General features: G+C 48.1%; 1 protein-coding gene across 1 annotated transcript in view; it reads right to left on the bottom strand.

Annotated features, from left to right (window-relative positions):
* Nucleotides 1-692: 692 nt before the first annotated feature.
* Nucleotides 693-12338, bottom strand: part of PIGS (phosphatidylinositol glycan anchor biosynthesis, class S) — an 11852-nt gene continuing 206 nt past the window's right edge. Inside the window, exons 2-12 of the mRNA XM_010861419.1 lie at nt 11969-12108; nt 11775-11886; nt 9297-9386; nt 8820-8911; nt 7249-7456; nt 6576-6718; nt 5423-5537; nt 4142-4287; nt 3269-3369; nt 2428-2638; nt 693-1784 (exon numbers count right to left, since the gene is read on the bottom strand). Coding sequence (XP_010859721.1) covers nt 1509-1784; nt 2428-2638; nt 3269-3369; nt 4142-4287; nt 5423-5537; nt 6576-6718; nt 7249-7456; nt 8820-8911; nt 9297-9386; nt 11775-11886; nt 11969-12108 — 1634 coding nt within the window. The 3' untranslated portion in view covers nt 693-1508. The remainder of the gene's footprint in view (nt 1785-2427; nt 2639-3268; nt 3370-4141; nt 4288-5422; nt 5538-6575; nt 6719-7248; nt 7457-8819; nt 8912-9296; nt 9387-11774; nt 11887-11968; nt 12109-12338) is intronic.

Raw genomic sequence — 12338 nt, 5'->3', positions numbered from 1 at the left:
ATGTCATCTGCTCAGAGGCCCTCTCAGACACCTGGTCACTATCTGATCAGCCTGTTTTTATCTAATGCATCATCTGAAATTCGTTTCATTTGCTCATTGACCGGTCCTCCTACAAGACCAGTTCGGTGAAACTGGAGATTTTGTCTTTGTTCTCTATAATACCTAGCATTTAGTACAGTGCCCACTGCAGCTTGCACTCAACACAGTTGACCCTTGAACAACATGGGTTTGAAGTGAGTGGGTCCACCTATCTGGATTTTTTTTCAATAGAAAATACTACAATACTACACAATGGGAGGTTGGCTGAACACGTGGGTATGGAACTGCAGATAAACAGGGCCAAATATAAATTATTGCCTGATTTTTGAATGCACAGAGGGTAGGCATCTCACCCACTACGTTGTTCAAGGGCCAACTATATATTCTTTAGAATTTATGAATCAGTTAGTATCTGAGAGCTTACACTGCTACTTCTCTCCCAGACCCCCTGCTAGACAACCCAGGAAATTAGGAGGGACAATAGCCTACAATGTCTAGCCACCACAGGGCCCTCCAGGACAGGAAGGCGGGAAGGGCACCTGGCCAGGTGGAAGTAAAATGGACCAGTGAGCCCAGGAAGACAGACAGGAAGAAACCATGACTTACACACGAATGAAGAATGAAAGGTATGATCACACTTTGTATCATTCCAGTTCATATTCAACCAGTGTTTATTGAGAGCCTAGAATATGCCAGACACTTTCACAAGCTCATCACATTTAATCCTCACAACCACCCTGTAAGGGAGGTGTCATTAGTGCTATTTTAACAAAAGAAAAACTGAAGCTCAGAGAGGATTAAGTAGCTTATTCAAAGCTCCCCTGATATTAAGTCCAGAAGCAAGGGTTGAATTCAGACATGTTGGATCCCAAGTCCAGAACTCTCCCCACTGTACCACACTGCCTCTATAAAGGGATGAGGAAGGGAACCTCTGCCACACACAGCATCAGGCTGCACCCACCAAGTGTAGCCACCCAGGAGGAAGGGAGAAGGCCCCAGAGATGACAGGGGCCTGGCCCCTTCTAGAAGAGCAGTGCTAGGGCTCTCTCTGAGGGATCAAAGAGAAGCAGGAGGGGGGCCCTAGAACCCAGTCCAGGGCTTTTCCCTAGTGCTCCCCCTCAGCGCAAGAGGACTGTGAGGAACAGGGCAGAAAGACAAGCTGCCCCTGCTGCAGCAGGAGATAGTAAAGGGCCTTCAAGTTCAAGCCAGGTAAGGAGACCCAGATTGGGTCTTTTGAGGTTTGGGGGTTGGAGTGGGGGGAGGAGAAGAAGAGTGGGAGGGACCTGAGCCACAAGAACAGGGAGGACAGGAAAGAGGAAACCCTCTTGGAGTGTATACTTTGACTGCTGGAGTGGCAACAGAGCAGACTGGAGACAAATCATTTGTGGCAGGCCCCGTTATGTGCCTCTCAATCTAACACCTCCCCTCCTGGCTGGAAAGGAAGGCTTTCTACTGTGATGCCACCCCACTCAGTCTGTCTTCTCAGGCTTTTTCCAGGACTTGCGAGTCTCCAGGAAGATTTTGAACAGGGACAAGAGGATGGGCACAGCCATGGGCAGGAAGAGCGGGATGTAGATGGCAAACTTCTGGTCATCAGGGAAATAGAGGAGGTGGAGGAGTGAGGGGTCAAAAAAGGCACGCTCCGAGGATGTCACAGCTTCCTGGCTGGCAGTGAAGGCAGAGGCCAGGTGCCCAGAGGACAACTCCTCCGCCGCCTTCTGGACTGCAGCTACAGCCCTGTACACCTAGGAATGGGCAGGGCGTTACGGAAAAGTCTGAGGCATCAGTTGGTAGGGAGGGATGGGAGAGGGCCCCACTGTGTCGTCTATCTACCAGGCAGGTTGCTTGAAGTTCACCCAGGATATATGGCAGCCAGTATAAAAGGGCCGGAGAAGGCAATGGCACCCCACTCCAGTACTCTTGCCTGGAAAATCCCATAGATGGAGGAGCCTGGTGGGCTGCAGTCCATGGGGTCGCTAAGAGTCGGACACGACTGAGCAACTTCACTTTCACTTTTCACTTTCATGCATTGGAGAAGGAAATGGCAACCCACTCCAGTGTTCTTGCCTGGAGAATCCCAGGGACAGGGGAGCCTGGTGGCTGCTGTCTATGGGGTCACACAGAGTCAGACATGACTGAAGTGACTTAGCATAGCATAGTATAGCATAAAAGGGCCAGGGGTTATCTTCTTAGTGCCCATTTAACACTTCACACCCACACTGCACTCCTCCTGGGGAGCTGGCACTGCCCTCTAGAGGAAGCCTGGGCACTGAGGATGGCATGCCCACACACTCTCTGAATCTCAAATGGCTCTCTGCCTTCACCACTCCCTGGCTGTTGCTGGCCACTCCAGTCCTAAGCCACAGAATGCATCCCCTGCCTGCTTACCTCAGATGCCACATCGTCCTTGATGACAATATTGCTGATCTTGCCCAGAAGCTGGGCCAGGGAGGTGAGAGTGGTGGTGGCTGTGGCCAGGTTCTCCACGGACCGGGCCCAGAGCAAACGGTCTAACTCCCAGGTCATTATCCCTTCACTCTTAGGCCCAAAAAACAGGCATTTTGGAGGCAGCTGGGGCTGAGCAATCCCAAAGAGCAGCCTGTAGGAACAGCGCAGAAGATCAAAGGAGCAGAGACCACAAGGTGGGAGAAGATGGTCGAGATTCCTAGAGTAACTATCAAGATTTTCCATCTCACCCAGAACCACAGGGGTTGTAGGAAGCACCTCAGGGTCTTAGGGGGTGAGACGCAACCCTAAGCAGTTCCGAGCCCCAAGCTCCGCTTTAACCAATGATTTCACTTTTTGTTCTTGTTGTTGAAGTTTAATTGCTAAGCCGTGTCCGACTCTTGTGACCCCATGGACTGTAGCCCATCAGGCTCCTCTGTCCATGGGATTTCCCAAACAAGAATACTGGAGTGGGTTGCCATTTCCTCCTCTAGGGGATCTTCCCGATCCAGGGATTGAACTCACGTCTCCTGTATTGGCAGGCGGATTCTTTACCACTGAGCCACCACGGATTCATAAGGCTATTTTTCCTAAAACAGTTTTTGTCAGCAACTAGTCTTTCTTAGGAGAAGGATGAAGGGATTCTTGGAAACCTTTCTTGGTTTCCTTGGGGCTCCAGGTACAGCCAAGGTATCCCTGCCAGGTAAGAGTTCACTCCAGGCAGCCCAAGAGGCAAGAGTCAGACTCAGCAGCCACGCCCCCAAGCGGATCCCCAGGGCCTCACCGCAACTGAGCCAGGAACACCTCCATAACCCGCATCATGTCCACCTCGACTCTCACCGGCAGCTGCGAGCCGTTGTAGGCTTTCGGGTCCACGTTGTATACCTGCAGGGGGCAACGAGGTGGCCTCAACATCACGCCAGGACCGTGTACAGCTCTGCCCCAGACCCTCTGGGGGCCATGAGAGAAAAGGAAGACATACTCTGTGCTCTTTAAAAGTGACAAACCAAATATGCCTGGGATACCTGCTACTACGAGTTTTATATACATGATCTCTACTATTATCAGTCATTTCTGACTCTGTGCAACCCTATGGACTACAGCCAGGCTCCTCTGTCCATGGGATTTTCCAGGCAGGAATACTGGAGTGAGTTGCCATTTCCTTCTCCAGAGGATCTTCCCGACCCAGGGATCAAACCCACGTCTCTCATATCTCCTGCACTGGCAGGCGGCTTCTTTACCACTAGCACCACCTGGGAAGCCCTATATCTCCATTACCCCCTCACAAATCTTATTAAAGAAACATTTGTTAAAAAAAGAAAATGAAATATTTGTATTCCAGAGTTCCTACCCATGAGAAACTCCCAATCTTACAGAGGAGACAGAGTTCCCAATCTTGTAAGACTCCCACAGATAGGGCCTAGATCTCAGTTACACACAGAATAGTCCTAAGTCAGTGCAAACTGCCAAGTGCAAAAGGGGCTGATTATAGCAACAGTGATGGAAACAAGAAGCAGTGGGACCGGCTGAGGAGGTGCCTCACCTCCCCGACCCACTCAGGCCGGGCCACGGAGGAACAGCAGACGAAACAGTCTCAGGGAATATCAGTCTGTCCCTGAACCTTGGGCTCTGGGCTCTGCACGGTGTGACCATTTACCATAATGCCACCCCAGCGGGGACTGTGGAAGGCGTTGGTGGCCACTGGAGCCCCGTCCTTGTCCTGAATGTACAGGGGGGAGTGGGCAAGCTCCGGAACGTAGAGGAGAAAGTTGAGTACGGGGTAAAGGGAGGCGGCGCTGGATCCTGGGGCACAAGAAGAAGGGGAGTCAGCACAGCAGGTTGCATCCAGATCTTAGTTCTAGGTCAGCCGCTGACTGCTGGGCACTCTGTACCTCAGTTTCCCCAGCTGATAAACACTAAGATATCCTCCGGGCCTGGGTGTCTGTGGTAAAGAACCTCAACATTTTCCCAACATGTGCCACTCCCCTGAAAGTACATTCCTGCCCCTGAATCGCCCCTCCTCCAACAGACCCCCACACCATACCCTGCCAGTGCCGAATGTCTAAGACAGCTTTCTGGCCCACTACCATATTGCACCCATATTATTATAACCTGTTCTTAGGCACAAGGATAAATCTGACCTCAGGTCAGTCCCTGCTTCATATCCTTCTGCAGCCAGCCACTCTTACCAGGTTAAAGTTCAGACATCTTAAAGTGCTAATCTAGTGCCTGCCTGCCTGCCTGGCCAGCCTCAACTCGGTCACTGTCTCAAAATTCATCCACAGTAAACTTTCCTGAGCTTCCAGAATGTCTATGCACTCTTAACTCTTTTGCCTCTAAGCTCATAGTGGCCTAGCCTAAAATCTCTCTCTCTGTAGACAGTCATGCCGTTAAGCAGTCCCTCAGACTTTGAAGGGAAGGAGGAAGGGAGGAAGGATTCACCAAGGCCTCTCGTGTTGCCCCTCCCACAGCCCTTGAAACATGCTGGCCTAACCCTGAAATTCCACAGCTAGTGATTTACTCCCCTTGGTTTGCCTCTATTACAGTTCTCGGTCAAACCTCCTCTTCCTAGGATCCAGCCCCAAAATGAAAAACTGGAATCCCAGCTTCAAGGTTCCTCAATCAGCAGAACTATTGACTCAAATTCTGCCTTCATGTACTGCTACTATTGTCTTTTCTTACAAGAAAGTGTGGCTGTATCTTCCGATCCATGTGTTATAAAAAGTGCTGGGAATGCTTAATAAGTGCTTTTGGCTATGACCATGTGGAAGTGGAGACTATCATGGGAAAGGAGCCTAAAAGCCCAGCACCTCCTCAACACTCTCGGACCAACCCAAACTGGGAGCCGTCACTAAACACAACCCACTTCCCACCCCAGGCTGAGCCTACCAGGTCCTTCCCTGGCCTGCCAGAGAGACCCTCAACCTCAGGAGCTCACCCAGCCGGGACTCCACAGGGTTGATGACATGGGGGAGGCTGTGTGCGGCCAAGTAGTAGCTGGAGGAAGCTGAGTCAAAGCGGGGGTTTACCCCCAACACTGCATAGTAAAGAATCTGCAGAACAAAGAGGAAAAGCATGTTATTTTATCTGTTGATCGATAGTCCAGTGTGTCCTCAAAAAGATAACAATTAGGCAGGGAAAATATGAGAGACAAAAATCAAGGCTTATGTATACCTATGTTTGATTCATGTTGCTGTTTGGCAGAAACCAACACAATTCTGTAAACCAACTGTCCTTCAATTTAAAAAAAAAATTAAGGCTGAGAGAAAACAGGACTAGGGAAAAAAAATAACAAAGCTAAGGATAAAGTTAACACACTAAATCCATGCTTTGAACACATTATTTTACCAGGCTCTCCAAAAGCCTAAACAAAAAAAGAGCACAATTCAGTGTCCACAGATCAAATCAAGTCAGCTATTCAGAAGTAATTACTCCCACTACCAAGACCTGATAAAAGTGTCTCCCACGTTTCCCTAAAAAGGACACTGTGTGATTCAGAAAACTACATTTTTCCCGTCTTTATTGTTACTATGTTAACGTCTTTCAGGAAGTTTTTTTTTGAACTGTTTTATACTGAAGTATAGTCAATTAACAATGTTGAGATAGTTTCACGTGGACAGCAAGCAAAGGGACTCAGCCATACATATACATGTATCCATCCTCTCCCAAACTCCCCTCCCATCTAGGCTGCCACATAACACTGAGCAGAGTGTGCTATACACTAGGTCCCTGTTGGGTTATCCATTTTAAAAACAGCAGTGTGTACACGTCAATCCCAAACTGGCTGTGTGTTTTTAAATAAATTTGTAGGATAGTAAAACTGTTGAATACAGTTCCAGAAGGAGCCATTAAGGAAGTTAGTTTTTTAACAAGCACTGACAAAATTCCCCAAGCTGGACACCAAGGAGGGAAAGCAGACCCCAGAACCATATACATACACAGGAATTTCCTAACCAACCAGCAAGCTCAAAGAGCCGGAAGAACAGACTACACTTGTAAAGGCTACATATCTATGGTAGGAAAGGATGGTGCAGGATGGCAAAGGGTGGTGTACCCAGGAAAAGGGCTCTTCAGCTTGTTCCTAGTCTCACCTGCGAGTCCACAGAGAAGTTGCCTGCTGCACTGAGGGCACTCAGGAAGGGCTGCACATAGCGCCGGACAGCCCCCTCGATGTCCCAGTGGACGTCATGGGACTTGGGGTCAGGGTTGAGTAAACTGAAGGTGATTTCATAGCCTATAGAAACAGGAGTCAGGGAAGCCAGGGCTTCCTATGGATCAAAGGCAAGCCTGTATCCCTGGCGAAGCTGCACTTGTTTCTCTCTGGAAGGGGCCTGACTGCCATCATGAAACCAAAGGGAGGATAAAACTGGGGTGAGGAACACTGAGTACTTTAAGAAAAAGATGAGAGACTTCTCTGGTGGTCCAGTGGCTAAGACTCTGTGCTCCCAATGCAGGGGGCCTGGGTTCAATCCTTGGTCAAGGAACTAGATCCCCCAGGCTGCAACTAAGATTTCGCACAGCCAAATAAATAAACAAAAAAATTTTTTAAAGAAAAATGAAACTAAAACCTATGGTTGATTCATGTTGATGTATGACAGAAACCAACACAATATTGTAAATCAATTATCTTTCAATTAAAAATAAATACTTTTATGAAATCATAGAAGGAGTGAAGCATCTGCATGTAGATTCCCCTCCCACTCCAGTATCTCTGCATAATTCATTTCCTTCTTCCTTCCCCTGGCAAAAGCCAGGTCATCCTACCCAAGCTGGACTTGAGAGGCCGCCTTTTATCAGAGCTCCACTTGTCCTCAGGAAGGTGGTCAGCCAGGGCTGCAGCAAGAACGTCCTCAGTCAAAGACATGGCCTGGACTACCTGGATGATGCGGCGGCCGATGATGTTAAAGGCCTCCCGGTGCGTTATCCCCCGCACAACTGCCATCCGCTTGGGCCCAATGTAGCTCATCATGTCCTATGAGGGGCAAGCAAGGGACAGGAGGCCCATACAGGTCAGGGAAGAAAGCAGAGGAGCACTCTGGCTCCTGTCTTTGAGAATCTGGTCTTTTGCCACCGACCAGCAGGTCTGCACCTCTCTCTGAATTCACAGTGAACTAATTATCTCAGCATTTCTGAGCTATGGGGATATGTGAGTGTTTTCATTCATTTCAGTTCTCTTCTCCTTCCCAGTCGACACAGGTCCAGGCAACAGTTCTATCTCTGTGGGCTAGAAACTAAGAGATGGCACACTGAGCAAGAAGAAACAAACCACTGGCAAGTTTGATACCAGCAGACAGCACATGGCAAAGAGGCAAGTACAAGAATTTTCATGGCAGCATTCGTAATAGGATAAAACTGGAGACAATCCAAATGCCTGTTAGCGACAGGATGGATAAACTGTGATATGTTTATACAATGAAACATAAGGCAGAATTTTAAATGAATGCATTCGATTCAACTAGACATCATGAAGAACTCAAACATAAAGGTCGAGCAAAGTGAAAACTGGAGAAGAACATGCACTCTATTATGCCATTTACATAAAGTTCAAAAACAGGTAAAATTAAACATAGTGCTTATAGAGATATAACATGTGGTAAAACTTGAAAAAAAGTAAGAGAATGATACACACTAACTGTGGTCGCTTTGGGCTGAAAGGGAAGGGGTATAACCATGGAGATACACAGGGCTGTACTGTAGTTTGCAAACTGGGGGTGGGAAATGCATGTTCAGTAAAATTTTCTTTCATCTTTTTGTAATAATTAACATTTCATTATAAATTAAAAAATAAAGGACTTCCCTGATGGTCCAGTGGCTAAAACTCTACGCTCCCAATGCAGAGGGCCTGGGTTCGATCCTAGTCAGGGGACTAGATCCCACAGGCCTCAACTAAGTTCACATGCCACACACAACTAAAGACCCCGTATGCTACCACAAAGGTCAAAGATCTCACGTGCCTCGACTAAGACCCGGCACAAATACATAATATTTTAATAAATACATTAAATAAAATGTACCTGGTACAGCTCCCACTGAGCCTTTTGCTCAGTAAGTGAAAAGATCAATGTGTGGCTCATATTACCATCATAGCCCATTCCAAGTGGCTTCTTTAATCCTACTGACTTTTTTCCCCCCACTTTAAATTGGAACTTGTAACCATCTCCAAGCCTTGGATTTAGAAAGACCCAGAGTCAATAAAAACAATCCCTATTTTTAAAAAAATACTTGCGGACTTTTCTGCAGCAAATGGAAGGAATGGGCAATCCCACAACCAGGAGACTTAGGTGAGGACGAGCTGTAGGGAGACGGCCGGGCCGCAGCCTGTCTGCTCACCCTACCTGAGGGAGGAGCGAGCAGCGTTCAGAGATCACATACACTGTCAGGGAGCCCTCTGCTTGCTCCGATGGCTCAGCTAACATGGCTTCTGCCTCTGGGGACGAGAGCAGGGGGTTTACCAGGAGCAGAAAACACCATTCCCTCTCCCTCTGGCTCCCCCAGGACGCCTAGTCCATCACTCCACCTCCCACTCACACCCAGCTGACACGTGGCCAGGTTTGGACCTCAGTGGCCCACGCTAGGATACAAGGTCTCTCACACCCAGCTTTCCCAGAGAGGTTCCCTGGTGGCCTAGTGGTCAGGATTCTGGGCTTTCCCATTGCCATGGCCCGGGTTCAATCCCTGGTCAGGGAAGTGAGATAGCCACAAGCTGCATAATGCAGCCAAAAAAAAAAAAAGACAAAGTATGGAAACTACACACTTAGAGATCAGAAGGTAAAAGAGGGCTTCCTGTTAAAAATGATCACCCCTTCCAGTACCTTGTATATTGCCCAGTGACAAGGCCGCCTCCTCATGATCCAAAGCCCTCCGATAGGCCTTCTGGAAACGGCATTTGATTTTCAGTTTATCTGAGAGAAAACAAAGAGGCATAACGAGAAGAGCCCACCTTTCCAGCCCTAACACTGTCCAGCATCCTGGAGAGCAAGATGATGATATGCAGAGAAAGACTAAGAAGCTTCAGCCAGTTCTAATGATTTATGCAGACTGTGTGTGCATGCTCGGTGGTGTCTGACTCTTTCTGACCCCATGGACTGTAGCCCACCAGGCCCCTCTGTCCATGGGATTTTCTAGGCAAGAATACTGGAGTGGGTTGCCATGCCCTCCTCCAGAGGATCTTCCTGATGTAGGGATCAAAATCACGTCTCTTGCATTTCCTGCACTGGCAGGCAGGTTCTTTACCACTAGCGCCACCTAAAAAACCACGGATGATATAAATACATGGCACTCCACCTCGTCCACCTGCCAGCTCTTGCTCTTTGTGAACCTTCAACCTGAAGTATCCTCCCCACAGGGAAATCTACTACAATATTCATTACAATAAAAAAGGTATAAGGAGGAAAACCATATGATTATTTCAATAAATGCCTCAAAAGAATTAAACTCAGTACACATTCTTGATAAAAAGAAGATGCTGGAATGGAGAGTCAGACATAGAGAACGGACACGTCAGGACTTCCCTGGTGGTCCAGTGGCTGAGATTCCACACTCCCAATACAGGGGGCCTGGGTTGATCCCTGGTCAGGGAGCTAAGATCCTGCATGTCAGTCACACAGGGCAACCAAAAGAAAAAAATATTTTTAGTTAAAAAAAAAAACCTGAACCTAATTTTAAACAAACCACTAGATCTATCAGTTTATAGGAAACAACGATAATGAATACGTTAAAAAAAATCTGCCAAATCCAGAATGTGAGATGTCCTAACAAACAAAGGACCTGGTTTCTCCAACAAATCAATGAAAAGAAATATACTGGAATGGGGTAGGAAGAGCTGATATATAATAAAAGAAAAAAGAGAAACTTAACAAAATGGAGGTCATAATGTTAGGATTAAATGAGGCAACACATGTAAATAAAGTGTTTCACCTAGTTTCTGGCATATAATGAACAACTAATATTAGTTATGCTAGTGTTATCCCTTCCTCACCTCCTCATTTAACCTGAATTTCTACACTTCCTTTAAAAATCTGTCTTAAAAATTACAACGCTCGGGACTTCCTTAGTGACGCAGTGGATAAGAGTCCACCTGCCAAAGCAAGGGACACAGGTTCGATCCCTGGTCCAGGAAGATTCCACATGTCACTGAACAACTGAGCCTGTGTGCCACAACTAATGAGTCTGTGCTCCGCAACAAGAGAAACCACCTCAGTGAGAAGCCTGCGCACTGCAATGAAGACCCAGCACAGCCAAAAATAATAAATAATGCGGAGGTTGTTTAAAAAACAATAAATGCTGTCTCTTAAAAAAAAAAAAAAATTACAGCCCTCAAAACCTTCTCTACCTTTTTTTCCTCCCAATTATAGTCTCTTTCTTAAGTTCAGTCCCTGTTTCTTATATACTTATATACTTCTACATTGATTTCTATCTCTGTCTCTCTCCCCTTCCTATGGATTTCTTGAAACCATTATCAATTTCTTATTCATCTCTAAATTCCTGATACCTAGGGAAAGTGCTTCCCTGGTGGTTCAGATGGTATAGAATTAGCCTGCAATGCGGGAGACCTTGGTTTGATCTCTTGGTTGGAAGATTCCCTGGAGGAGGGCATGGCAATCCACTCCAGTATTCTTGCCTGGAGAATCCCCATGGACAGGGGAGCCTGGCAGGCTACAGTCCATGGGGTGGCAAAGAGCCCAGACACGACTGAGTGACTAAGCACACAAGAAAAGTCCCTCACACTCAGTAAAGTGGTAATGTTAAAATGAATAAGGCCTGTATACAAGTTCAAACTGATTCCAAATCCTGTGCTCACTCCACTACATCCCACATCCTCCTCTGTCCCCTGAGCATCACCTGCTGCTGATCAGGTAGCACAATTGTTTTATGAAAAAAACTGCCATGTTAATGGTGAATACTGAATTTAAAGCTTTTTTTTTTTTTTCTTCTCAGCAAACACAGTGTTCATTTAGAGAGGGCTTTTAAAATAAGTTTTTAACCACTTTTTCAGGGTACCCATGCTCCTCCTGGGCTTCCCAGGTGGCACAGTGGTAAAGAATCTGCCTGCCAATGCAGAAGATGCAAGGGACGCGGGTTCAATCCCTGGGTCGGGAAGATCCCCTGGAGGAGGAAATGGCAACCCACTCCAGTATTCTTGCCTGGGAAATCCCATAGACAGAGGAGCTTGGCGGGCTTCAGTCCATAGGGTCGCAAAGGGTCAGACACACATACATGCTCCTCCTAGCCAACTTATCTGTGGACTGAGCTCAGACCAGAAAGACAGCCCTGATCCCCCAGGAACTCACACTTCAGAGGGATCTCTCTCTCATGCACAACGGTGAAAGGCAGCTTTTCCTGGTCATCCAATGGCACTGACTCCTGGGTAAACACTACAGTGACCGGCACCATTAGCCGCAGCTGCGGAAAGAAGCATCAGAGCCATCAGCTGAGTCTCCATCTTCCCGGGCTGTCCCTTGGTCCTCCTCCCCTGAGGTCTTACCTTCAGGGAATTCAGCCCACTGATCTGGGAGTAAGGCAACGGGGCCCGGTAGGTCTCCGTGGTCTTCCACCAGAGCGGCAACCCTAGCACGATGACCACCGTGGCGAAGAAGAGGGCGGCGCGCTTGCCTCGGACCACCTCTGCGGGGCACGGAGGGATCCACTGAGGCGCCAGCAGTGGGCTCGGGTGCCTGCCGCACCCGGGAGGCGGAGGAGCCCCGGCAACCGGTCCTCAGAGCCTCCCGGCCCGCCTTCCGAGGGATTCCCGGGCTAAGGGCCGGGGCCCGAGTCTGAAAGAATCCTGTCTGAGACGAACCCCGACCCCCAGTCCGCGAGACCTCTTGCACACCACAGTCCCCACCCCTGCATTC

This window comes from Bison bison, unplaced genomic scaffold (genome assembly GCF_000754665.1).
Source record: "Bison bison bison isolate TAMUID 2011002044 unplaced genomic scaffold, Bison_UMD1.0 scf7180017864472, whole genome shotgun sequence".
Taxonomy (NCBI): domain Eukaryota; kingdom Metazoa; phylum Chordata; class Mammalia; order Artiodactyla; family Bovidae; genus Bison; species Bison bison.
The sequence above is the reverse complement of the archived record's forward strand: the minus strand, read 5'-3'. Positions and strand labels throughout refer to the sequence as shown.